The sequence below is a fragment of the Eumetopias jubatus genome, unplaced genomic scaffold, assembly GCF_037043125.1.
Source record: "Eumetopias jubatus isolate StellerSeaLion01/CBP00866 unplaced genomic scaffold, mEumJub1_p1.0 scaffold_16, whole genome shotgun sequence".
NCBI lineage: Eukaryota > Metazoa > Chordata > Mammalia > Carnivora > Otariidae > Eumetopias > Eumetopias jubatus.
The window spans coordinates 92,957,180-92,982,981 of NW_028274822.1; the positions used below are offsets into that span (position 1 = coordinate 92,957,180).

General features: G+C 64.1%; 1 protein-coding gene across 1 annotated transcript; it reads left to right on the forward strand.

The window, feature by feature from the left end:
• Positions 1 to 3,703: 3,703 nt before the first annotated feature.
• On the forward strand, positions 3,704 to 25,159 carry ULK1 (unc-51 like autophagy activating kinase 1). The gene is made up of 28 exons (XM_028095837.2): positions 3,704 to 3,868; positions 4,373 to 4,465; positions 4,549 to 4,590; positions 12,448 to 12,480; positions 12,779 to 12,815; positions 13,526 to 13,699; positions 13,784 to 13,857; positions 14,048 to 14,149; positions 15,179 to 15,237; positions 15,332 to 15,414; positions 15,809 to 15,859; positions 16,003 to 16,091; positions 16,790 to 16,943; positions 17,763 to 17,823; positions 17,923 to 18,012; positions 18,491 to 18,613; positions 19,175 to 19,323; positions 19,449 to 19,535; positions 19,857 to 20,125; positions 20,583 to 20,773; positions 21,071 to 21,180; positions 21,259 to 21,402; positions 21,774 to 21,967; positions 22,057 to 22,229; positions 22,314 to 22,432; positions 22,616 to 22,773; positions 23,460 to 23,595; positions 23,682 to 25,159. The coding sequence occupies exons 1-28, from the start codon at positions 3,758 to 3,760 to the stop codon at positions 23,735 to 23,737; spliced, it is 3,162 nt and encodes a 1,053-aa protein (XP_027951638.1). The 5' UTR covers positions 3,704 to 3,757; the 3' UTR covers positions 23,738 to 25,159.
• The last annotated feature ends 643 nt before the right edge of the window (positions 25,160 to 25,802 follow it).

Consider the following 25,802-nt stretch of genomic DNA (forward strand, 5'->3'; position numbering starts at 1 on the left):
CCATCTACTCTAACAGTCTTCAAATCTCTGCAAATAACCAACTCCTCAAATTCCACCCAGCAACCATCTTTTTTGTTTGTATGTTTTTTTTGTTTTTATTCTAAGTAGACTCCACACCCAGTGGAGCTCCAGCTCACAACCCTGAGATCAAGAGTCGCACCCTCCGCCGACTGAGCTGGCCGGAGGGCCCCCACCCAGCAACCATCTCTGCTATCCTGCTGGTTCTCTTGTTAATGAATTAAATAAACTCACAACCCCTGCTTTTTCCATATTTGTAAGAAGGTTTTTAACTTTTTGGAAGTTTGACACCTTTGAAGTCACGGTGACACAAGGATGTGGCCTTCCGGGCACCTGGGTGGCTCAGTTCATGATCCCTAGGGTCCTGGGATCAAGTCCCGCGTCGTCGTCGGGGTCCCTGCTCAGCAAGAGGGGAGTCCGCTTCTCCCTCTGTCTGCCCCCCTCCCCCTGCTCATGCTCTTTCTCTCTCAAATGAATAAATAACTAAAAATCTTTAAAAAAAATAAACAAGTTAAAAAAATGTGGACTTCCGACTGTTTGAAGGCATGCAAACCACCCCACACCCCCAGCGTGTGTGACAGACATTACTAAGTGATCACAGACCCCCCCCCCCCCACCGCCCCCAGCTCTCGCCTTAAGGCTCTGGGGAGCCGGGCCAGGCCCTTGGAATTGACACCAGTCTGCCATTCCTGATGTAGAAGGGGCAGCGGCCTTGGAGCCCTGTGTGGGTGGGTATAGCCTCTCCACAGCAGGTGGCGCGGTTTTGCAGGCTGAGTGAGGTGGGTCTTTCCTGGGGTGGGTCTTGGAGTTCACTCAACCTCCTTTCAAAGTTTCCTTACCGTTTGCCGGGCCTTGGGCTGAACCCTGGGGGTCAGAGATGGACAGCACTCAGTCCTTGCCTTGGGGGACCCGAGAGGACGAGGAGCACGTGGGTTCAGGGGAACCAGGCTTAAATCCGAGAGCCACCACTCTAAAGAGTGCAGCCGACACACAGCCCATACAGCCAGTTCTCGGTCACAGTATTTGTACCCCGTTGACCCCTGCCAATGAGGAACAGGGAGTTAGCGGGACACTGCACTCCAGGGGAGACGCAGGGCTCGGTTTCTGCCGCCTCTGCTCACAACGTCTTTGTCAAGCGTCCAATTCATAATCTGTTTTATGTGTGTTTCTGTTTCAAGACACTGTATTTAATACATGCTGTTGATTCAACAACATCCAACTTGCAGGGGCGGAGCCCCTCTGATGCATTTTCTCCTGGAGGCACATTGCTGCCTCCTTGCGCTCAGGAAGGGACAGCTCTTCACCATGACCCCGGCAGCCGTTTTCGACAGCGAACTCCCCACCAAAAAGCACAAAAATGCAAACCGTGTGGCACTAAAGGGCCCAGAAGGTCACTTAGAGTAGTAAGCTGCAACAGGGCAGAGGGTCAGGTGGCCCGCCCGCCCTCAGCTGGGACTGTGCGCCCAGGGAAACACCCTGAGGACTGACAGGGAGGTTACAGAACAATTTAGTGAGTACACAGATTTGCAGATGTGAATAAGGAGGATATAAGTGTTGACCATGAGACAGAGGAGGGCAGGAGCCTGGCGGTGGCCCACAGGGCCCACGGGGCGGGAACCGGGCGCTCCCAGCCTCTCTGGCCGGGGTGCGGGGCGGGGGGGGGGGGGGCTCTCCTCCTCGCCCGGTAACCTCTTCCAAATGCAAATCTTACCTCGACCCACCCCCTCCTAACTTCACCGTCCTTCCTTGAGTTGAGGTTGAAGATCCCCTTCCCAGGGTGGGCTGGACTCCTGCCCCCAGGCACCAGCTCCATCCAGCAACCTTGCACCCCCTTGCCGCCCCCAGCACCTGGCCTGCTCTTCACACTTCCCTCAGTTGCAACTTCATGAGCTTTTCTGCAATTACTGCCCCTCATGTCTCCCCACCCCCAACCACTCCTGAAGACAGGGACTCTCTGTGCTGTGGCAGCTCCAGGGGCCTGGGCCCTGGAGCTGGTGTTGGTGTTGGACAACTGAGGGAATGGAAAGTGACCTTAGGAGTGCTGTGGGCTGACCTCAAACTGGGGGACCTCTCCCCTGAAGAGCAAGGTGCTTGGCCAGGAGACCCCTTGTCCCTCCCAGCTCTGGTGGCCTCTGGCCTCAGTCCAGGGTCAGGAGCCTGCATGCACGTGCTGGGGCCTGGAGAAGGGCCCGGGGGCAGGTGAGGGGGCTTCCGGGAGATCCTGGGTGGGGTTCCTCCCAGAGCAGCAGGAAGATTAGCTGCCAGGCGGCTCTGTGAAGGCAGCAGAGAGGGCAGCAGGAGCCTGACCCGAGAGCCTGCCCGTTGGGCCCACGGGCAGGCTGGTGCAACCATCCCGGGCTATTACTGCAGGCTGGGGGCCGAGAGGGGGATTGTTCATACCCGGCATTTACAGAAGCAGGACTCAAACGTGACAAGAATAATTCATGCCAGTACTCAAGGGAGACAGTCAAAAGCACCGACCCCTCCCCAAGCAGCCGCTGTTAACAGTCTCTTGCGTGAGAATCTGGCTCTGCCTTGCTTGCCCCGTGACTTCAGGTACATTTCTCTGGGCCTCAATTCTCTCATCTGTCAAATGGCGATAGAATAGCAAGTGTCTCACGGAGTCATTGGGGGGAATGGACGAGTTACTATATGGACACACTGGCATATGGCAAGCCCGGGTTAGCGGTTCTATTGGACATGACGTAGACATACGTGTATTATACACGTGTACCTACGCGTGTACGGCCATATACTTTCTAAAATGACAAGTAGTAGCCCAGTTCACTGTTTTGCCTCTTAATTCTAAACTTCGGAGCACTTTGCACCTGAGCACATGTCTATTTAACACTGTGTCTAAGAATCCGCGGTGTATCATCCCAGGGAAAGGACTTATGGAAACTTTCCCTCCGATTTCCTATGTTTTGGTGCCGTGTGGCAGACAATTTGTTACCGTTGAACACAATTTAAAATGCATCACCTCGGGTGCCTGGGGGGGGGCCCGGGGGCTCAGTCGGTTAAGCCTCCGACTCCGGATTTCCGCTCAGGTCGTGACCTCAGGGTCGTGAGATCAAGCCCCGCAGCTGGGCTCCGCCCTGGGGTGTGGAGCCTACTAAAATAATAATAATAATAATAAAAGTAAATAAAATGCAACAGCTCTAAAGCAGCCCGATTTATTCTATGCGGCCCCTAGCCCTGGGGTACACAGGCCACGTCCGGGTATTATGCGCCTGTGTAGAGACGAGGCAGCGGACAGGGGATGCGGGGCAGGGTCGCAGCGCGGGGGGGGGGTCCTCCCCTTCCCCCCTCTTCCCTCCCCGCCCACCCCCACCCCGGCCTACCGTGGGGGCGAGTCGAGTGCTGGCCCCGCCCCACCCCGCCATGGCCCCGCCCCCGCAGGCCCCGCAGGCCCCGCCCCGCCCCGCCGCCCACGGAGCGCGGCCGCCCCGCCAGGCCCCGCCCCCAGCCCCGCCCCCCCCGGCGCGCACTGCGCCTGCGCCGGCGTCTCTGGCTCTGGGGCCCGGCGGCCGCGGCTCTTTTGTTTCCCTGCCGGAGTCCGAGCCGGAGCCCGAACCCCAGCCGGAGTCGCAGCCGGGGAGGGATCCGGATCAGCAGCCCGGGCTGCCGGGGCGCCCCGAGCGGCCCGCGGGGCTGGAGGCGGGCCCGGCCTGCCCGATGGGGCGCGCCCCCCGCCCGCCACCCCCGGCCCGAGCCGCCGCCTGAGCCGCCCGCCCGCGCCATGGAGCCCGGCCGCGGCGGCCTGGAGGCCGTGGGCAAGTTCGAGTTCTCGCGCAAGGACCTGATCGGCCACGGCGCCTTCGCCGTGGTCTTCAAGGGGCGCCACCGGGAGGTGAGGGGCGCCGGCGGGCCCGCACCGAGCCCCAGCGAGGGGGCACCCCCTCCTCCCCGCCGCACGCCCGTTGCCCCCATCCCCCATCCCCGCCCCACACCCGGGGACACCTCTATCCCTGCCTCACACCCCGGACCCCCATCCCCCCATTCGCACCCCACACCCCGGGGGAACCCGGCCCCCACCCCACACCCCGGGCCCCTCAACCGGGCCCCACACCGGCGAGCCCCACCCGCATCCCCTCCCCGCACCCGGGCCCCCCCATCCCCACCACACACCCCGGGGGTTTTCATGCCCACCCCACCCCATGGGCCCTTCCCTCCCATCCCCACGTCCCAGGCTCTCTCACCCTTACATCCCGGGACACGCCGTCTTTCCCACCCCACACCTGGGGCCTTGCCACTGGCACCAGAATCCCTCCCCAGGTGCTTACCTGGCCTGGGGTGGCCCTGTATGGTTTCCTGGGTTCCGGGCCCCTGAGGAACATCCATGCTTGGTTTTCAGAAGCACGACCTGGAGGTCGCAGTCAAGTGCATTAACAAGAAGAACCTCGCCAAGTCCCAGACACTGCTGGGGAAGGAAATCAAGATCCTCAAGGTGAGCGGGCTTCGGAAGCGGTAGGGGGAGAGGGTGGTGGGTGAGCTAGCCTTGATCCTAAGAAACTTGGGTTTCTGTCCTAGGAACTGAAACATGAAAACATCGTGGCTTTGTATGACTTTCAGGTAAGGCTCGGGGCTGCATTGGCGGTGGGGAGGGGGTGCGTTACCCTCCCAGGCTGGCTAGTGCACAGCCTCAGGCCCCACGAGCTTGGGTCCCAGGCCAGCCAGGTGCTGAGACCCTGGTGGGTAGTGGAAGGTTCTAGGCCAGGGTCTCATGTTGGGAGAGGGAGCTGGGCACCCCTGGGTATAGATCGCTGTCTGGCCTGCCCAACTGCGAGTCCTGAGCAGGACCCTGGAGACTTCTCTCTCGGCCCAGTTCAGGGCTGGCTTCCTCTGGGTATGTGGGGAGAGTCCCGCCAGCGCCAGCTGCCTGACTGCTGCAGGCACCAGCAGGGCACCCTGGGTCGTGTCGCGTTCCTGGACTGACGGAGGTCTAGCTAACTGCGGCGGGGGCCTCGGGGGTGTCTGACCCAGTGGGCCCGACCGTGGGTCCTGTCCCCGGTGCAGGCCTCGGGCAGGACGGTGCTGCTGGCCTGGCCCACCTGTCTGGGCCGGCAGCTTGTTTGTTGACATTGCTCCAACGGCCTGGCATTGGCCAGTCCCTCCCTGCGTCAGGCTGGGGGAGGGGAGGGGCCCACGGAGATTTCCTTCTAGCTGGCAGTCGGGGCCAGACGGCCCCGGCGGAGGCTGCCTCCGCCGGCAGCGGGGAGGCGGTCCGCCTCAGGCCCAGCTGGCTCGGGAGGCCCCCGCCGTGTCCCCTCACCGCCCCTGGGGCCGCAGGTGGGGCCTGGCTTCGGTGAGGGTCCAGGACCCTGGAGAGCCAGTTTGGGGCCCGGGAACCTGAGGCAGATCTGCAGGCCAGAGTGCTGACTAATGGTTTTGAAACCTGTTTACTGAGGCCACGGGACCAGCCCCTGGCTGAGGGGAAGTTCCCAACCCGGCTGTCTGTGTTTGGGTGGCCTCCTCCCTCCCCCTTGAGAGCCAGGCTGTGGCCTCGGGGGCTGTAGCATGATGTGAGGTGACATGGGAGGGCACGGGTCCAGTGTGACGGCGAGTACCTAGAAGCCGGGCACTGGGCTACCGAGACACGGTGTCCCGGGGCCAGGAGAGCGCCCTGCCCCCCTTGCCCTGCCCTCCCCTCCTGGAACCTCGCTCTCCCTCCTGCCCCATCCTGGCTGGGCCGCACACCTGGTTGTGAGCGGTGCTGCTTCCTCTAGTGTTGGCAGCGATTCAGCCTCCCCCGCCCGGAGGAAGTGCATGGAGGCCAGTGGGGCCTCTCCCCTCCGAGGCCCGGCCTCTGCTGGGGCTCTGTGCCCTCACCCCCTGGGGTGTGCAGTGGTCCCCAAGTCCTTAGACTTCTCCGAGACACACAGGACCCTGGAAAAATGGCTTTTGAAACTAGGTAATACATAATTGGGCTAAAAGAAATGATCATAAAAGGGGACCTGGGAAGAGGTAGCTCCCCTCTCTCGTTGGCTCCCACACTGCCATTGGCGGTTTCTGGATCTCTCCAGGGGCAGGAGCACGTTCCTACGTACGGCTTTGCCACCACACCATCCACTTCTGCGTAAAGTCAGTGCCTTTTTCACTTGGGCCTGTATCTTGGGGAAGGATCTCTGTCTCCCTCTACGTGGGAGACACACCCCTCTCCCGGGAAGGTTCCCACCCCTGAGCAGAGTGCTTCAGAGCCCAGACTCTAAAGCTAGATGACCTAGTTCCAATCCTGGCCCTAAACCAGCTGTGTGTCCTTGGACAAGTGTCTTAAGGTGTCTGTGCTTCCATCTCTTCCTGTGGTAGAGACCCTGCAGTTGTTGACTAGAGACAGCCATGGTGAGCCCCGTGTGCTTGTTAGCTGTTGTTACAACGTGGCAATGGGTGTTCTTTGCGGTTGTATTGGGTTCCATTGCCCCACATTCCATAGCTGACCTCGCCGGTTCCCCACTGACGGGACGTGGGTTCTTCTGGGGTTCTGACACGGCCGCGGTATGGTAGCGACTGTCTTTGCACTCAGTTTTGGCCAGGTGTGTCGACTCCTAGACAGGAATCCCTGGGTAAGAGGGACGTGTGCTTCTAGTTTGGGACAGTTGCCAAATTGTGGTCCCCAGAGGCTGGACTGGACTTGCAGCAGGGCTGCGTACGGACGGGCCAGTCTCCCCACATCCTTTCCAGGAGGTCGGTTATCAGACTTTGATCTCAGGGGAAAATGACTTCTCAGTGTTTTTCACTTACTGTGAGTGAGGCTCAGCGTCTCAGTATGTGAGTATTAGGAACGCCACCTGCCTTTGGCATGATTCCTGTTAGTCTTTTTCTACTGAGGCTGGATGGCGCCATGGTTAGTGGCATGGGCCCTGAACCATACTGTCTTTCTCTGAGCCCAGGTGCTCCATTGACTTACTTGTGTGACTGACCTTGGGCAAGCTCCTCAGTGTCACCTGTAAAGTGGGAGACGGTGACCGTACGCCTGTGTGATAGAGAGCTGTGTCTGCTCAGACACAGCAAATTACGTAGTATTTGCTACGTAAATACTATTGATTTGTAGGAGCTCTTTGTATGTTAAGGAAAGCCCTTTTGTGATGGGTTGCAAATATTTCCTCGGAGATTGTTTTCTATTGTTTTGTGATCCTACGGAATAGGGATGTTTATCACGTGGTGTGGATGCTTGGGGGGGTTGTACTCTGTTCTGAGGCCCCCCAGACCCGTGGAGAGGCAGCTGGAGCTTGTGGCCTTCAGTGTGGTAGGTGGTATCTGGACATGCTCTTGCCTGGGGAAGGTGGCCATTGCAGGGATCAGGATTAGGACCGTGCCCAGCATGGCCCAGGAGGAGGGCTGATGCTCACAGTCCTCGCCGACAGTGACCCTCCCCCTCCCAAGGCCGGCTGGTTCCCACAGCTGGACATGACTCACGGCCGGCCCAGCCGCAGACGCAGCCAGCCCACCTCCTGCTGACTTACTCAAGGGCCTTTCTGGGCAGTGCCAGTCCTCCGCCTTGCCTTTCCTTGCAGAGAGGGGCCTTGGGCCTGGGGCGAAGGTGGGCAGGATGCAGGTTGGGTGGCAGCCCCTCGGTACCGGGTTCCAAGCTGGGGGCCGATGAGTAGGCCCGATGGTCCAGGTGGTTCTGGAAATGCCTGCAAAGTTGCGTTACTGTTGTTTCATCTATCTTTTTTAACTTAAAAATTCTTTTGACTTAGCATTTTGAAGTATAATATATACTAGGCGGTGGGAGACGCAGATCACAAAATGCTTTGTTAAGCACTTAGCTGAGGAAAGAACTCTAACGCGGCTGGCCCCAGGAGCTCAGCCCCCGAGTTTCTCCGTGCAGGTGGGGTCTGTTGCGCTGCCTTTTGTGGGGATGTCTCTCTCCCGGTCCACCGCCTCCGAGCCCTGGAGCCCCCCCAGCTCGGCTGCCTGCCTGTGTGCTCTCGGCACCACCTTGGGGGTAGGGGGGCTCTGTGGCCGTGTGGTGTCCCATCTTCAACCGTCTCGGTCAGTGCCCTAGAACGGAGTTGCTGCGGGCATCTGTGTGGGTCACGTCTGCCGTGTCACTGGTGTGTGGCGACCGGGGCATGGTGCGTCTCTGGGAGGAGCATGTGGTTTCTGTTTTCCGAGGGATCATACCAGCTCACGCCTCTCTTGCCCTGAGAGTCTCCCCTTGTTTCCCGAGTCGGGCAGGCCGGGTGTGCGGGCAGGAGGGTGCCGCAGAGGGCAGGCCGGCTGGCCTGCCGGCAGCCGCAGCAGACTCCCCGAGGAAGGAGGGTGGGGCTGGGCACCCTTCGCTTCTGGGAGCTGGCTCAAGGGCCCAGCCTGGGGTGGGGAGTGGCCCTGCTCCTTTGGGCGGCTGTGTTCTGGCCCCCACTGGAGCCTTTGCCACCTTCCCGAGCCAAGAGGGCCAGTGTCCGAGGAGTTAACTAGGTCAGTGCCGGCCCACCTCCCAGGCCCAGCCCAGGCAGGGAGTGGGATCCTATTAGGCAAAGCACCTTAGCGCCCCATGGCGGGGTGGCCTCCTACGTGCCTGGTTGCCCGTCCCAGGCTGCCCAGCACACCTGGCCGTGATGCTCGGGCCTGCCCTGTCCCCAGGGCCTGTGGGCACCCTGCCAGGGGATGGAGAGGGCTCCATTTCATCTCCTTGTAAGGCTTTGCCTCGTTGTCCATGTCAGGTGCTTAGGCTGGGATTCATCACCCCCTTTCTTGGGGGCTGCAAGGTGGGGTGGTCGGGACTGAGGGTTCCCACCAAGCTCTGCCCCTCCCTTGCCCCTCCCTTGCCCCTGTATGACCGTGTCCTGTTTCCTCTCCTGGGGTGGGCTGTGACACGGACGGGACCCGCCATGTCCCTAGGCCAGCAGGGCAGTGCGGCGTGTGGGTAGCTGGCCATGGGGCTGTGAGGACAGCCCTGGTGCATTCCCCCGAGGTCACAGGGTCCTGGAGGGCCTGTGCTTTGGCCACGTTTACGTTTCTGTCTTAACGTTATAATGAGCTTCCGAGAACCTGCCACCTGAGGATGAGAGTAGGCCCCGGTTCCCATCTGCCTCCCCCAGGACGGAAGCGATCCTGGTCATTTCAAGTGTGTAGACTGAATCTAGACTGACCCCAGGGAGGGGGCTCTGTGCCTGGAGCCTATGTGGTCTCCGCTCACTCCCAAGGGAGCTAGTGCAAACCCAGTGTGTGGGGGGCAGCAGGGGTGGGACCGGAGGCCCAGCGGGGCTGTGGGTGGACAGTGAGCTGGGCAGGGGCAGGTCAGCCGTGACCACCGAGGTAGTGCTGGCCACTCCCCCCCCACGCCGGGGGGGGGGGGGTGGGGGGTGGCCCAGGGAGCTGGCTTCCCTGGGAGGGGCGGGGGCTACCCAGCAGTGATGGGCGGACGGCGTGGCCCCGGGGGTGGGGGGGTGGGGCGGCAGTCCCTGGGAGGGGCCTGCGCACGGAGCCTGTCTGGAAAGGTGCCCCACCCCGGGGCGGGGAGACATGCTGCCTGCCCCTTCTCCTGGTCCCTGTCCGGGCTGGCGGCCGTGCTGCCGGGCTCTCTTAGGACCTGGCTTGCTGTTGGCACAGGGGGCAGGCTGAGGACACACGCGAGCTGGCTTCTCCTTCCCAGGCCTGGGCATGCTTCCTGACTTTGCCTGGGAAGTGGCCCAGCCTGCACCCACCAGTGGAGTTAGGGTGTCCCAGGTGGGGGGAGAGAGGCCAGGAGGAAGGGGCTGGTCTGAAGCCGTCGTCTGGCTCAGCGTCGTGGGAGACCCCAGTCTGGCTTCCCTGGGTCGCCCCAAGCCTGAATGCCCCATGTGAGGTTGGCTTGGCTCCCCACCCTTGGCCCCAGCCCTGCTGTGTTCTTTCCCTGCTGGCCTGCTGTGTTCCACGCCTGGGAGGGCCTGCTGAGGGTGAGGCTGATCCTAGGCCACAGGCGGAGGGACAGATCGGTGGGGAGAGGGAGGCTAGGTCCCCGTAGCCCCGGTGCCCCGCTGCTAACGGACTGTCCACTGAGGATCCACAAGCCTCGGGGAGGCTTCAGGGTCTTCTCAGGACAGGAGGCCTTTGGGGAGGCGATAAGTTGTAACCTCCTGTGGGGACGAGGGAGGCCCTGGGGAGCCCTCGGAACAGTGGGCCAGTGGGGATGGGGCATGCGCAGGGGTGCGCAGGGGCCTCAAGGGCCTGTGGGGTGGGGTCTTTGGAGGGAGGGCATCCACCATCCCATTTGGAAGCCTGCTGTGGCTCAAGTGTGGGGGCAGAGGTGGGAGCAGGGCCTAGGCCCTGTTGGGGGTCCTGCGGGCCCTTGAGTACAAAGGGGACTCTTGTTACTTCTGCTGTGGGGGCCTTCTTTCCAGGGGAGGCGGTTGTGGGGTCTGGGGCACTCCCAGATTTGGGGGAGAGAGGCAGGCCAGGGGTCTACTCTCACTGCTCCCACACAGCCCTGGCATCCCCACCAGTCCAGGTGGGTCATTCCCTGGGGACACTCTGTCTCTCTGTTGTCCGTCACTCTGTCCCTGCCTGTCCTGGCTCGGCGGGGTGAGTTTGGGGCTCTTCTGGAGGTGCCTGGGCCTGACTCCCAGCTCTGCCCCTCTGCTGTGTGGCCCAGGGCAAGGGACTTAGCTTCTCTGGGCCACTTGAGACCAGAGTGCTCGGAGTGCTCCCCAGAGCTCACTGGTGAGGAGTAATTGTGGGGCGCGCCCAGCACAGAGGGCCGAGGGCTGCCCCTCCTAGGTCCTCACCTCCCGCCTGCCCTCCGCCCTGTCCGGGGTCCTCTGCCTGCGAGCGTCGCACTCCCCTCCGCCAGCCCCCCCCCTCCCTGGCGCGCTCTCTGCGACCTGCCCTGCTCCTCTGGCCCAGGCGTGTGACCTGGGACTCTCCTGGAGTTGCCCCTGTGTTATCTCTCCCCTGCAGCTGGCCTGGAAGGACAGTGGGGCGGGCCCGCCCCCTCCCAGTGACAGGCCTGGAACGCAGGGTGGGGGCGTGCTGGAGCAGGCCTGCCTCCCCCGACCCTAAGAGTACGCCCCGCCACTCCTGCCGCCCAGGTTGTCTTTGTCCTGGACTCACGCTCTCTGTTGGTGGAGCTCTGGGGGGGGTGCTGACATTTAAACATGGGGTGTCTCCCCCCTCCCCCCCCCGCCCCGTGCAGGAGCTTGTGTCCCTGCTCCACGCGCATTGAGTGTGTGTCTGTGCCCAGACCCCGATCCAGCGACAGGGTGGCTGACCAGGGGACCTTTGTCCTGCTAGGTGGGGGTCGGGGCATCCCTGGGACCTGAGTCCACTGCTGGAGGTCAGGCCTTTGTGGATGGGCCTCCGGAGACTTCCCCCAAAGGCTGTTGAGAGATGTCCCTCTTGGAGTCACTTCCCTGCCCCCTCTCTAGGATCCCCCTACCACGCTTGGAGAGCTTCGGGGCCGGTTCGCAGACTTGGCTCCTTGCACAGTGGGGAGTGAGAGGTTGGGGTTTTGTGTGGAGCAGAGAAAGGGCTCCTGCTGTGGCTCCCAGGGCCTGGTGCTGCACGGGTGCTGCAGGTTTGGGGGCTGGCTGGCAGAGCCACTGCGCGGGCAAGATCCAGGCCGACTGTCTGCAGGACAACGGGGGTTCACAGAGACCCCGCCTGCCTGGTTCACTTGGCTTCTGGGGCCTCAGATGACTTGGATACCACTTGGGGATCTCAGCGGCACTCCTGGCAGCAGACGCAGCCTGCAGGAGGCATGGGCCCGTGGGGATGCTGGCAGCTGGGGCGGGCGCTGGGGGCTGTCCGTGCACCAGCCTGGGCCTTGAGCTCCTCAGTCTCCTGGGGGCGGACCCAGCACCACCCTGAGGCCATGGGTGGCTGGGAGCGGCGCCGGAAGCTGGCCTGGCTGGCGCTGCCCTCTGTAATCCTGTTGGCATCTTTGATCCTGGAGTCGGGTGGTTCTGAGATTGTGGGTCATGGGTCTCATAATTTTGACTGTGTCCTTCCTGGGGACCTGGGTCCCCCACTGGGTAGGTAGAACGTGAAGCTGAGCCCTGTTGAAACTTCACGCCTGGGCTGACCCTGATTTTGACTGGGACCTGGGCAGTTGAAGGTTGCCCCTTGGCATCAGGGTTCATGTCCACCCTAGGCACCCCTCCGGGACCTCAGCCTCTTCCCCAGACTTGGCAAATAAGAGTGCTCTGATTGGCTGCCGCTCTTGTCAGTCAAGCCCAGTGCAGAGGACCTCAGAAACAAATCACAGCCCAGGCCCTCATCTTCTGGCCACTCCCCAACCGGGCAAGCGCTGGCACAGCAGGCCCTGGGCCCACCCAGCCAGCCGCTGTCCATGCTCCCTGGCCTCCCTCGCTCACAGCCCAGGGGATGTGTTGAGGGGCATGGGTGCCGAGTGCGTGGCTCACGCTGAGGCCGAGAGAGGCTTCCTGGAGCACTGCTGGGGGGGCGGGGGTGCTTTTTTCCACCTCTCATTGCTGTTTCTGTGTCCTGCAGGAGATGGCTAATTCTGTTTATCTGGTCATGGAGGTGAGTTCCTGCAGCCCCGGCTGGGAGGACAGGGAGGCCGGACTCTCCTGGCTCCTGGTTCCTCGTCACCTGGGGGTTAGAGGTTGGTTGCATGTCCGTGGGCGTAGGGCCACCCCATCAGGAGCCCTCGTGGCTGTGGCAGGTGCCTGAGGTGATCAGACCCCCACTGACCTCTTCAACTACGGATTGCAAGGGACACCTGCCCCAGGAAGGAGGCTGGGAACAAGGGAGCAGGTGTAGGGTGGTGGGGCGATCCAGGAAGGGCCGCTGACCAGGTTGTGCCAATGGTCTGTTGCAGTACTGTAACGGCGGGGATCTAGCTGACTACCTGCACAGTGAGTGGACACCCCTTGGCCAGGGGCCTGCATGCCCAGTCTCACCCTGACCCAGCCTGCAAGGCAGCCTGATGGAGGTGGAGGGTCTTCCCGTACCCCGAGCACTTGCTGTGGAACGTGGAACAGCCTCACAGGACACATGGGTCTGGAAGGCCCCTTGTGAGCAGGGCCCTAAGTGCTCTGTGGGGATGCGGTGCCTTCTGATGGCCGCCTGGCCCTACAGGGGACCTGAAGCACCTGGCCGGCTGCCCTACAGGGTGCTGGGCTGTTCTGAGCACCCTGGGCCCCCAGCAAGGCCTGGCTGACCACGGAGGGGTGGGCCTCCCCCAGGACCCTGCCACAGGTTGGGGGGGGGCAGGCACTCACTCTCCTGGTCGCTGCTCCGGCATCCATTTGTCCATCCCTTCGCTCAGGAGGGCGGGCCCTGGGGCTCACCTGCAGTGGTGGGTGGAGGCGGCTCCGGAGAAGTAATGGGACCGGAGAGAGGGGGTGTGACAGGGCAGCGGTGCGTGGTGGCGGGTGGCCCAGTGCCGTGAAGACCCCAGGAGCCGGGCAGCCGGCAGCGGATGGGCTCGCGGTGGGCCGGACCGGGCATGCGCATGCGGTGTGAATGAGGGGGCGGGGCCGGGGGGGGCGCAGTGCAGGAACGGTGGAGTGTGGAGCCCCCCGAAGGGCTTGCGGCCCCTCACCCTGGGCGCCTGTCTCTGCAGCCATGCGGACGCTGAGTGAGGACACCATCCGGCTCTTCCTGCAGCAGATCGCGGGCGCCATGCACCTGCTGCACAGCAAGGGCATCATCCACCGTGACCTGAAGCCCCAGAACATCCTGCTGTCCAACCCCGGGGGGCGCCGCGCCAACCCTAACAACATCCGTGTCAAGATTGGTGAGGCCAGGGCTGGCAGGGGGAAGGCGCGTGGGGAGGCCCGGGAGCCAGGGCGGCCCCCTCACGCGCCCTCCTCACCTGCAGCCGACTTCGGTTTCGCTCGGTACCTGCAGAGCAACATGATGGCGGCCACGCTCTGCGGCTCCCCCATGTACATGGTAGGTGGGCTCCCCGCCGCACGTCGGCTGCAGCCAGCGAGGCTGCGCTATTCTTGACCGCACCTGTGGCAGTCGGGCGGCAGGTGGCTCCGGTCCGTTCCGCTTGGCTGGTGTTGGCACCAGACCTCGGCCGCCGCCGTACATTGTCCGTTCCAGCCACAGTGCCGACTTGTATGCCTGACCCCCGTAGGCCCCCGAGGTCATCATGTCCCAGCATTACGACGGGAAGGCAGATCTGTGGAGCATTGGCACCATCGTCTACCAGTGCCTGACGGGGAAGGCGCCCTTCCAGGTGAGCGAGCCCCGGGTCAGGCATGGGCTGGCCGCCGCTTCGCACTCTGCACCTGACACTCAGCTCCCGGTCCCAGCGCGGCCACCGAGCACTGCAGGCCCACAGCCTTCGCTCACGAGAGGCAGGTGGTCTCGTGGCTCCCCACCACGCAGTCACGGGGGGCCCCGTCCTGCTGCAGGCCAAGCTGGAGTCGGCGAGCTCCAGAGTGCATCCGTGTGTGCCCATGTGCATGTCTGAACCCAGCCTCGTGCCCTCCTTCCTGCCCATGCCCTGCTGGTGTGCGGCACTGAATTGGTGTTGGGCCCTGGGGAGCACCACCTGTGAAAAGCAGTGGCCTGCTCAGCAGTGGGATTCTGGAGGGCTGGGGGCTCTGAGCCTCCTGTGCTGGGCTGCACACCCCGTCGGGACTTCCTGGCTTGACCACGCAGCACTCGGCTGTTGCCAGCTGGCTCCTCAGCTCCTTGGCTGGCCCCCTGGCTCCCTGCCCCCCTCCCTGTCTGCCGTTTCCTCCCTGCATGAGCATCCAGAGGGCTGTCCCTCACTGTCAACCCCGGGAAGGTGGGGCACTCTCTTGCTCTTGGCTGCTTGCTGGTGCCGGGAACAGTGCCTGGAATGTGGCGGTGTGCGGTGACCGCAGATGGCTGACCACACACGTGCCCACCAGGTGTTCCCTAGGGGGTATGGTGCACACTGCGAGGGGAGAGCTTATGCTGGGGTTCTCTGCTGGGAGAGGGGGTGCGTGGACTCTTGTTTTATTTCAAGAAGCAAATACCTAGTCACACCGGACACTCAAGACCACCCTGACCGGTGTGCCCTGGCGGGGAGGGAGGCCTGGCCGCCTGGCTTCTGGCCCACCTGGCTGCCCTTGTGTGGTGCCCATGGTCTGCGTGGACGGGGGCAGGGGGCATCCCTGGGAGCATGGAGGGCCTGCGGTGCTTGGTCCAGGGCTCCGGCCTGCCGGTGTGGCTGGGGGGCCTCGTACGGAGCTTGGAGGCTCTGAGGGGCGCTCACGCTGCTGTCCCCCACCAGGCCAGCAGCCCCCAGGACCTTCGCCTCTTCTACGAGAGGAACAAGACACTGGTACCCACGTAAGTGTCCGGGTCCTGCCCGCCCCCACACCCCGCTGACCCCGGGTGGGTGGGTGGGCGGGCGGCGGGTCATGTTGTCTCTGGCCCCTCCCAGCATCCCCAGGGAGACGTCGGCCCCGCTGAGACAGCTGCTGCTGGCCCTGCTGCAGCGGAACCACAAGGACCGCATGGACTTCGGTGAGCGGCCCCCGGCCAGCCCACAGCGTGTGTCCTGATGGCCCACCCACCGGGTTGGGGTGCCGCCTCCTGGCTGCATGCCCCCCACCATCAGCTCCCAGGTGCCCACGGCGCTTTCCCAGCAGCCCAGGCTGTGGAAACCCCGGTTTTGCAATGGGAAGTGCCGCCGCTGGGAAAACCCATGAGGCAGGGTGGGGGGGGCCTCAGCCGGCGAGAAAAGCCCCCAGCTGGGGCCGTGTCCCTGCACGCCTGGCGCGGTGCCGGCCGGGTTGGGTGCCCAGGCCTGCTGGAGCTCAGGCCCCAGTGGCAGCTGGGGGGGCGGGACGCCATCTTTCCCCCAGGGGGCCCTGGGGTCAGGGCTCTGCTCAGGCCTCTGCCGTCCTTCTTCCTGCAGACGAGTTCTTCCGGCACCCTTTCCTCGATGCCAGCGCCACTGTGAAGAAGTGTGAGTCCCCTTAGGCTCCTGGAGCCCCACGGCCATGGTGGGGCTCAAGGGGGGCGCAGGTGCCGCACCTGCTGCTGCTGGGCTGGCCCGGTAGGGGGAGGGTGGAGGGGTCTCCTGCGTGCTGACTTGTGCCCCCCCATCAGCGCCCCCCGTGCCTGTGCCCTCGTACCCGAGCTCGGGGTCCGGCAGCAGCTCCAGCAGCAGCTCTACCTCGCACTTGGCCTCCCCTCCGGTGAGTCTCCGCTGGGGGCCGGGCCCTGGGCTCCTCCCCCTGGGGTTTGGCGCTGCGTGGATGTCATGCGGAGGGCTGTCCCTCACTGTCAACCCCAGGAAGGCGGGGCGCTCTCTTGCTCTTGGCAGCTCCCACCAGCCGTGGACAGACACGTTTGGACTGTGAAATGTCGGAGCCTGACAAGTTGGCAGAAGCCCTCGTAGCCCCCCACCCCTAGCCCTCGTGTCCCAGAGGCCGACCTGCTTGGTGCGGGTCTGTGTGTGCTGTGCACGTGTGGGCCGGGGAGCGGGGGGGCCCTGTGTCCTGGAGCCCGCCCCCCAGCTTGTGTCCCCAGCACCTCAGCACGGGGTGGGCGAGGACAGAGCCGGGGCGCCAGGGCCCGTGGTAGAGAGGACCGCTCTTGCCCGCACTGAGGGCGGACGTTGGATGCCTTATGTCCTGAGCGCAGAGCGGCCCCCCTTTCAGGCCCTTTGCGGGACTGATGGAGACGCGGGGAAGTCTCCCCGGGAGCCCAGCGGGAGCTGGGTGGCTGCGTCCGTGTGACTCGCTGTGGGGCCCAGCCTGGGCCTGGCGAGCGGCAGACCCCACAGAAACTGGTGGGGGAGGAGGGCGCGCTGAGCCCTTGGTCGGCACCCAGCAGCCCCGGTCTCCCCGGGCCCCGGGGCTGAGTCTCAGTGGCCTCCCCTTCTGACCCCCAGTCCCTGGGAGAGATGCAGCAGCAGCTCCAGAAGACGCTGACTTCCCCGGCCGAAGCAGCTGGCTTCCTGCAGGGTTCCCGGGGCTCCGGCGCCAGCAGCAAGGACTCGTCCTGCGACACGGATGACTTCGTCATGGTCCCGGCCCAGTTTCCAGGTCAGGGGTCGGGGGTGGCTTCGGTGTGAGCTCTGTGTGTGTATGTGTGCGTGTGCACTTGCGAAATTCTCTACCTGTGTGCCCTCAGGGTGGTTCTGGCAGTTTCCCTACCAGGTCGGTCTGCCTATGGAGTCAGAGCCATGTCGTCCCGGTTACCTGTGGCTGGTCTGTGGGCGGAATCCCTGTGCTCGGGCCCTGCCCTCTGCACCCTCTGGAGCATCTGCTCCCAGGGAGGGAGCTGCTGCCAGCTTCGTATTTGCTGAGCCCCAGTTCTCAGGCCTCAGGGACAGGCCTAGCACCTCCTAAAACTCTGTCCTGGGGTCTGAAGTTCCTCTCATGACCCTGGGCTTTGATAGGTCCTTTTCCCTGCCTGTGGCCATCTCATGACTCCTGGGACTCAGGGCTGAGTTGGAGTGGCCCTGGACCTCCAGGGCAGGGGCAGGAGGGCAGTGAGCGGGAGAGAGGGCCGTGAGGGAGGTTGATGGGGCAGGTGTCTGACCCGGCGTCCCCGAGCAGAGGTCAGTCCCAGACTGGGAGCCCTGGGCGCCTAGCCTGGAGGTGGCTGAAGGCTGGGGTATGGAGAGCACACCCAGGGTCTCCTTCAGAGCTCTGAGGTCCGGTCAGGTTGGGGGACGGAAGTGGGGACTTGGGAGCGCTGCCTTCTCCCCTCCCTGCCTGGAGTCTCCCCCCCGCTGTCTGGAATTGAGTGTGGGGCCATCAGGGAGCCATGGTGGGTGAGGTGGCCCAGGAGCGTCGAGTGGACGCTTGTCCTGGTGTGAGAGGTACCCAGGCCCAGCCTCACTCATCTCTTGTCCACAGGTGACCTGGTGGCCGAGGCGGCCGGTGCCAAGCCCCCACCGGACAGTCTGATGTGTAGCGGGTGAGCCCCCTGCCCTGCCCGCTCCTGGTTTGGGGAGAGGGAAATGCTAGCCCTTGCCGGTTGCCCCTCTGCCTTGTCTATCTTGTCTGTCCCTACCAGGAGCTCGCTGGTGGCCTCCGCTGGCCTGGAGAGCCGTGGCCGGACCCCGTCTCCTTCCCCACCCTGCAGCAGCTCTCCCAGCCCCTCAGGGTGAGCAGGGGCTGGGGTGGGACAGGGCCGTGCAGGGCCCCAAGCTAAGCTAGGGCTAGGGCCCCCAGCCCCAGGTTGGGCTTTGCAGGCTGTACTGTGTCCGCAGGTCCTGTCCTGGTTCAGGCCTTGCAGGACACCGGGTTTCTCGTGGGTGGCCCAGGAGGGAGGGGCTGTGACAGGAGGGATGTAGACCCAGGGGGTGGGGTGGGGGGGAGCTGCGGGGCCAGGTGGGCTCGAGTCCCCAGAGCCAAGCGGGGGAGCGGCCCCCGCCTGGCCTTCTGCCACGTGTCCCTGTGGCCCAGGGTGCGGGGGGTGGGCGTGAACAGTCCTGGTGCCTGAACGGTGGCAGTGGCCTGTGCAGAGCTGAGGAAGCAGGCGGCCTTGGCGGTCTCTGCTGCACTGTGTCTGGGGCTCGGGTTCAGTTCAGGACTCTGTTTCCATTGACAACGCCCCCGCCCCGCCTCTCCTCCTGTTGCAGCCGGGCCGGCCCCTTCAGCAGCAGGTGCGGTGTGTCCGTCCCCATCCCGGTCCCCACGCAGGTGCACAACTACCAGCGCATTGAGCAGAACCTGCAGTCACCCACCCAGTACCAGACCACACGGTGAGCATGGTCGCCCCTCTCCTCTCATCCCCCCGTGACTGTAGGGGTCCCCCTGGGGGCAAAGGGCATGCCCTAGAGAACTATAGTGAGAAGCCCCCCTGCAGCCTCCTTGGAGTGATACAGGGTTGTCCCACGTGCACAGTTGTGCAGGTTGTACACTATGTAAGTCTCACTGCCACTGTTCACGGACGTGCGGAGGTTTGAGGTTTATTAGGACAGCTCCCTGATAAGACGTCAGTGAAGTATCATGAATTTACAAAACCCAGTGTTGATTTTTGACAAATTTCAACAAACACAGCCGGAGGACAAGGCTCCCTATTTTTTTTTCGTAATTCACAGATCTTGTGGGCTAGTGGTTGTCCCGGCAGGGACTGTGACCTCAGGCCTGAGGGTGCTCAGGGGGAACGCTGGGGTTCTTCGCTTCCTAGTTACCAGTCTAGGCAGGAGGGTGAGTGGTCCAACCTTCCTGGGGGCTCCCCAGTGAGACTGTTATTTGAACAGATAGGGATGAGCCGTCTGGCATGGCTGTGACCCTCATCTCGCGCCTGCTCTTGTCTCCAGGTCCTCCGCCATCCGCAGGTCGGGCAGCACCAGCCCCCTGGGCTTTGCCCGGGCCAGTCCGTCACCCCCATCCCACGCCGAGCACGGAGCTGCCCTGGCCAGGAAGCTCTCCCTGGGTGGGGGCCGGCCCTACACACCATCTCCACAAGGTGAACCTGAGGCCCGTGGTGGGAGCTTCTGATGAGGGATCGGGCATCTCCCCGGGCTGGGGCGGCGGGGGAGGGGACTTGGCTCTGTCGGGGCATGACCCTGGTGACCCCTCTCTCTCCTCAAGTTGGAATCCTCCCTGAACGGCAGGGCTGGAGTGGGGCACCCTCCCCGCAAGGAGCCGAGATGCGGGGTGGCAGATCCCCTCGTGCGGGTAGGTGTGGCCGTGGGCCAGGGGCAGGGGCCAGCTTCCTGCTCATGATGGTCACTCATACAGGGAAGGGAGGGTCGGGTCCTGGGGCACTGCTCACAAGCTCAGGCCTTGGGCTGTGGAGCGGCACTTGGGCCTCAGTGTCCGCACCCACCGTGCGGTATGACCTGCGCCCATTCGCTCGGGCGCACCGCTGAGCAGCCGGGGTGGGGGGAGTAGTCCAGACACAGGGGCCTCACATACACGCTCGTCTTGCTGCTGGTGGGGGCTGGGCTGGGTAGGCCCCACGCGGTAGTGACCAGGCCCTGTCCTGTCCTGCTGCAGGCTCCTCTGCGCCCGAGCACTGCCCGCACGCCGCTGGGCTGGGCTATCGCTTGCACAGCGCTCCCAACCTGTCCGACCTGCACGTCGTCCGCCCTAAGTTGCCCAAGCCCCCCACGGACCCCCTGGGGGCAGCGTTCGGCCACCCGCAGTCCAGCCCCCCGCAGCCAGCCCACGGGCTGCAGTCCTGCCGGCCCCTGCGAGGCTCGCCCAAGCTGCCTGACTTTCTGCAGCGCAACCCCCTGCCCCCCATCCTGGGCTCCCCCACCAAGGTAACTGGGTCACAGAGCTGGAGGGGGAGAGGGAGGGAGTGACCAGTCCTGGGAAAAGCCCGCAGAGTGTGGCTCTGTACTGAGGACCCCTTCCCATCCACCTGCCCAGGCTGTCGGCCACCCGCCTGGCAGGATTCCTGTGGGACACGCTTCGGGCCCCAGAAATGCAGAAGGTGCCCCATGGGCTCCAGTACCGCTCCGGGCAGGCCACTTAGCTCAGTCCTTGCTGTGGCGTTCTTGCTGGTGAAGTGGGGCCAGACCCGTTAGCAACACATGCGGGGTTTCCGAGGGCGCACGTGTGCCTGGGGGGTGGGCATGTGCGGGGCACGTATTGCTTTCCTGCAGCAAACAAGGCCTTGTGCCTTTGCTGTGGAGACCGGGTAATGGAAGCGTGGGGCCACGCAGGTGTCAGCGCCCTCATGGTGGTCTGTCTGAGCACCCCACCTGCTCCTCCTAGGCCATACCTGCCTTCGACTTCCCCAAGACCCCCAGCTCCCAGAACTTGCTGACCCTCCTGGCCCGGCAGGGTGTGGTCATGACACCACCTCGGAACCGGACGCTGCCGGACCTCTCCGAGGCAGGACCCTTCCAGGGGCAGCAGTTGGGCCCCGGCCTGCGGCCCACTGAAGACAAGAGCCCCTTTGGCAGGTGTGTGGGAAGGGACTCTCCCGACACGCTCGCTGGCTCGCTGTCTGGGAGGAGAAGCCGGGAGGAGACCTGCGTGTGGGTAGGGGCCCTGTCTGCGTCTCCACCCTGTGTGACTCTTCGTGGGTTCACTTGGCCTGTGTGTTAATGGGGGACACTACCTGCGTCCAGGGTGGGCAGGAGACGGCCAGCCTATGTGAGGCCCTGTGTGTGCCTGGCGTGCGGTGAGTTAGGGCAGGCTGGCCGGGCGATGTGGGGCGGGGGCCCCGGGCCGGCTCCCCACGGCTCCTCACCCTGCAGGTCCCTCAGTACTGGCCGCCTCACTGATCTGCTCCTCAAGGCTGCGTTTGGGACCCAGGCCCCTGACTCGGGGAGCACGGACAGCCTGCAGGAGAAGCCTATGGAGATCGGTGGGCCGGTGGGCTCCCAGCGGGGTGGGGGGCGGGCGCCAACCGCCAGGCCCTGAGCCCCTCCTCCCGCTCTTGCAGCGCCCTCTGCTGGCCCTGGAGGGAGCCTGCACCCGGGAGCCCGTGCTGGCGGCGCCAGCAGCCCGTCTCCCGTGGTGTTCACCGTGGGCTCACCCCCCAGTGGGACCACGCCGCCCCAGGGCCCCCGTGCCAGGGTGTTCTCAGGTGAGGACTGCACGGCGCTCTTGCAGGCCGCAGGGCGTAAACGGCGGTGCAGATGGGTCAGGACAGGGCAGGAAGGGTGAGGTGGCCTCGCTCTCGCACGTGGAGCAGGGATAGTGCCCACGGCACCCGTGTCTGCAGCCACTCTGGGCAGCCTGTCCTCGTCGGGTCGGGGTCCCGGGCTCGGGGCTCAGACGCGCCCACAGCTGCCGCCTCTGGACCGGAGGGCCCACTGGCAGGAGCGCAGGGCGACGGCGGTGGGTGGCAGGGGAGGAGTGTAGACCGAGGCATCCAGACCGGGTGGGAAGGGGTTTGCGTCCAGGAGTTAAGAAGGGCGTGTCCTGAATCGGCTGTCCACCGGCCTCTGCCTGCAGTGGGCTCCTCGAGCTCCCTTGGCTCGGCCAGCTCCCCCTCTGCCCGTCACCTGGCACCGGGGGCCTGTAGTGAGGCCGCCCCGGAGGTTCCGGCCCCCGGACACTGCTGCAGCTTCACCGACCCCGTCACCGCCAACCTGGAGGGGGCTGTGACCTTCGAGGCCCCTGACCTCCCTGAGGAGACGCTGATGGAGGTGAGGGTCCCCGGCCGTGGGCAGCAGGTCCTGGGGCGGGGAGGGCAGGGGGCCACGGCCGCCGCCTCAGCCGCCCCGTGTCTCCGCAGCAAGAGCACACGGAGATCCTGCATAGTCTGCGCTTCACGCTTGTCTTCGTCCAGCACGTCCTGGAGATCGCGGCCCTGAGGGGCAGCGCCAGCGACGCGGCCGGGGGGCCCGAGTACCAGCTGCAGGAGAGCGTGGTGGCCGACCAGATCAGCCTGCTGAGCCGGGAGTGGGGGTGCGCGGGCCCTGTGGGGCCAAGGGGGGAGGCGGCCTGGGGTCCGGGGCCTCCGCGCCGCCTCATGCGTCTGCTGCCCTTCAGCTTCGCGGAGCAGTTGGTGCTCTACCTGAAGGTGGCCGAGCTGCTCTCCTCGGGCCTACAGACTGCCATCGACCAGATCCGGGCCGGCAAGCTGTGTCTGTCGTCCACCGTGAAGCAGGGTGAGTGCCGCAGCCCCAGGGGCAGCGATGGAGGCCAGAGAGTGTGGACAGGGTCGGGGGCAGGCAGAGGAGGGAGGGGGCTGAGGAAGGCCCTTCCCAGTGACGTGAGGGTGGCCGGCGGCCCCGGGCGGCGGGGGGCCTGCGCTGACGGTGGCTGCCCTCGTCCCCGGCCCCCGCCCGCAGTGGTGCGGAAGTTGAACGAGCTGTATAAGGCGAGCGTGGTGTCCTGCCAAGGCCTGAGCCTGCGGCTGCAGCGCTTCTTCCTGGACAAGCAGCGGCTCCTGGACCGCATCCAGAGCGTCACTGCCGAGAAGCTCATCTTCAGCCACGCGGTGCAGACGGTAGGCACCGCGTGGCACGTGGGATGGCGGTGGTAGGGGCCGTGGGGGGGGGTTGTTGACATACACGGCTTGCTGGATTTTGGGCGGGGGCGTGACTCCATGCTGCCCCACAGCCAGCGCTGGCCCCGGGCTCCCCAGGCCCAGCCCGGTGTTGGACGCCTGTCTGGCTCCTGGGTCCAGGCAGGAGGCCTGGTTCTCAAGCCTTGTAGTGGGCGAGTGTTTTCCAGGAGAGACCAGAGCAGGCGGCCCCGCTGGAAGCATGCAGCTCGTGGGCGGTGGGGCCGCAGGGGGCCCCGGCTTTCTGCTTCCCTGGCTTTGGGGGTCTTTGTGCCTAAAAAGGGTTGGCTCTGAGGTGGTGGCTGTTATTGAGAACATTCGTTGGTGTAGCGTAAATGTGCAGTCTGCACAACGGTCTGGGGGAGAGCTTGTTTTCTCGTGCCCGGTGGTGACTGTTGTCTGCCAAGGGGACGCTCTGCCTGGGAGCACTGGTCCCTCTGGGGCAGTGTCGGCCGGCTGGTTGCCCAAGGCCGCACGAGCCCTTGTTCAGGCCCCTGGCAGTGCTCCCGCGTCCCACACCCTCCTTCGTGCCCTCTGATGTGTGTGCCGCGACGTCCGGGCCCCTGACCCTCTGTGCCTGGTGTGGGGCTCGGGGCAGCTGGGCTCAGCCCCTGGCCTCCCTCGAGCAGGTGCAGTCAGCCGCCTTGGACGAGATGTTTCACCGCCGGGAGGACTGTGTCCAGCGCTATCACAAGGCTCTGCTGCTGATGGAGGGGTTGCAGCACATCCTCACCGACCAGGCGGACGTGGAGAACATTGCCAAGTGTGAGTGCCACTGGGCCGGCCAGGGGACGGCACGAGGGAGAGGTGGGTAGCAGGGTGCCCCCTCACGGGGCCGTTCCTCATTGCAGGCAAGCTGTGCATCGAGCGGAGACTCTCGGCATTGCTGACCGGCATCTGTGCCTGACCTGCGGGGTGCCTGGCTCACTGCGCCCGGGGGGCTGGATCTCCTCTGCCAGTCCCCCAGGCTTGGGGGAGACCGGCTGGCCAGGCTCGAAGGGACAAGCCTGCAGCCTTGGTGCGGCTTGCTGGTGTCAGGGAGAGGGCGGGGCTCCTGAGCTGCAGGCCTGAGCTTCAGGGCGCTGGGAGGGCTCCACACAGCCCGAATCCGGCCAGTCCCCCTGCCTCACCGATGGGCTGAGCTCCCGGCCGCCTTGAAGGCGGGTGGGCACCTGCGGCCGGTCCCCAGCCTCAGCCAGACCCCAGGGCAGCCCTGATGCCGGCGGCCGTGCTGAGGACAGGAGGAGGCACTGAGGCCTGCTCTGCCCAGGAAACGGTGTGGCCTCCCGGACCCCCTTCCCCAAGATCACCCACCCAGCTTTGTGAATCACGGAGCACTTTACGCAGGCGCACTAGGAGACGCGTGTACATACCTATATACAGACGCACATGTATGAACAGCCGTGCGAGCCCGTGCGAGCGCGTGCGCTGGGCCTGCTGCCTGGGATCCCCCCCCCCCCGGGGAGACACAGACATCTTATTTAAATGTTCTTTTAGGGACGGACAGTACGAAGCACCAAGCTTTCTGAACCCAGAACAGACGTTGAAGTCTATTACACTTTACTCCTGAAACGTGTCTTATTTTTCTGCAGCTCTTTTTTTTTAACAAAAGAAGAAAATCTGTAGGAGTTTAGGATGTTTGTTTAGGAAGGGTGGGGCAGGGCGGGGTGGATCCTCAGCATTCTGTGGATGCAGGTGGAGGCAGGGGGTGCCTAGGAGGGCGGCCCTCCCCCCGCCCCCTCCCCACCTGGAGGCCGTGGGCAGGCGAGGGGGCGTTTCCTGCAGAGCCTCCTGTCCAGCTTTCATGGTGGGTTTGATGCCAAAGTTGTGTGTTCCCCCCTCCCCCCCACCGCAGGCTGGGTCCTGGCTGCTCTGGGGGGAGGCCAGCGGGGAGAGGGCTGAGGAAGCCCACCTGAGTCCAGGCGCCCTGGGCGAGGGGTTTAAGGTTTTACATCAAGACATGGACATCTTTGTGTCTCTTTCTTTGCAATACTTGAAACATGGCCCCTGTGCTTGGATTTCGAAGCAGCCCTGTGAGTCGTTGCCTCGTCCACTGGTGACTTGGTTCCTTGCTGCACGGAACCTGTGCATATTTATTGCTTTACGGTCGGCTGGGACACAGGCCACCGGAGGCTGGTGCCACGGGAGGGGGCTCGTGCAGCGGGCCGCCGTGCGCCTGCCTCCAGCATGTGTGCTGCCAGCCGGTCTTGTCCTCCACGAGTCCGCACCTGACCCTTGGTCTACTTTACAGGAGTTTTGTGTGATCCCTCCCCCCCATTTGCGTTACATCGTGTAATACCGATTGAAGGAAATAAACCTTTGGAATTGAGTGGGCGTAGCTGACGCTGGTTTGTCAGCATCTCTAATGTCACGCGCTGCGTCCAGGGACCTGCAGCAGCCTGCGCGTGACCCCCAGACTGCTGACCCAGGGCACACTGGGTGCTCCAACGTGCGTTCACAGCTGCGTCCACCCCCGCCACCAGGGTCGCAGTCTCAGTCCCTGGGGTACACCTGGGAGGGGGGTGTGGGTTGAGAGGGGAAACAGCTCCACGTCCACCCCCATCTGTGGTGCAGGAGGGCCTGCTTCCTCCACACCCTCCCTGACGCGGTGGTTCTGTCTGGGTTCTGGCTGTGCTGGGGTTTGATGCGTGGTGATCTCCAGCATCCTCTCCTGTTTGCTGGCCATTTCTAGGTCGGTTGAGTTGTAGGATTTGCATTTTTAAAACTACATACTGTTTCTGTGAGTTTTAAAAATAACCCTTTACCAGAAAGGCTAACTGCAGTATTACATGGAAGCGTGTGGAGGGGTAGCCTTAGAGGCGGCGGAGTGTGGGGCCTGGGAAGGTGGGGCGGGGGGTGGGGTGAGGTCTGCCCCTGCCTGGCTTCCTGCAGTGTGCACGCGGTGTCTGCAGACAGGAAGGGCTGTGCTGGTGGGGACCGGGGCGGGAGGCGGAGCCCCTTCCGCTCGGTGG

Coding starts and splice junctions, on each gene's coding strand:
- ULK1 (XM_028095837.2), top strand. CDS start 3,758: ATGGAGCCCGGCCGCGGCGGCCTGGAGGCCGTGGGCAAGTTCGAGTTC. Junction 4,591..12,447: donor TGGCTTTGTATGACTTTCAG/GTAAGGCTCGGG, acceptor TGTGTCCTGCAG/GAGATGGCTAATTCTGTTTA. Junction 19,536..19,856: donor TGGCAGATCCCCTCGTGCGG/GTAGGTGTGGCC, acceptor GTCCTGCTGCAG/GCTCCTCTGCGCCCGAGCAC.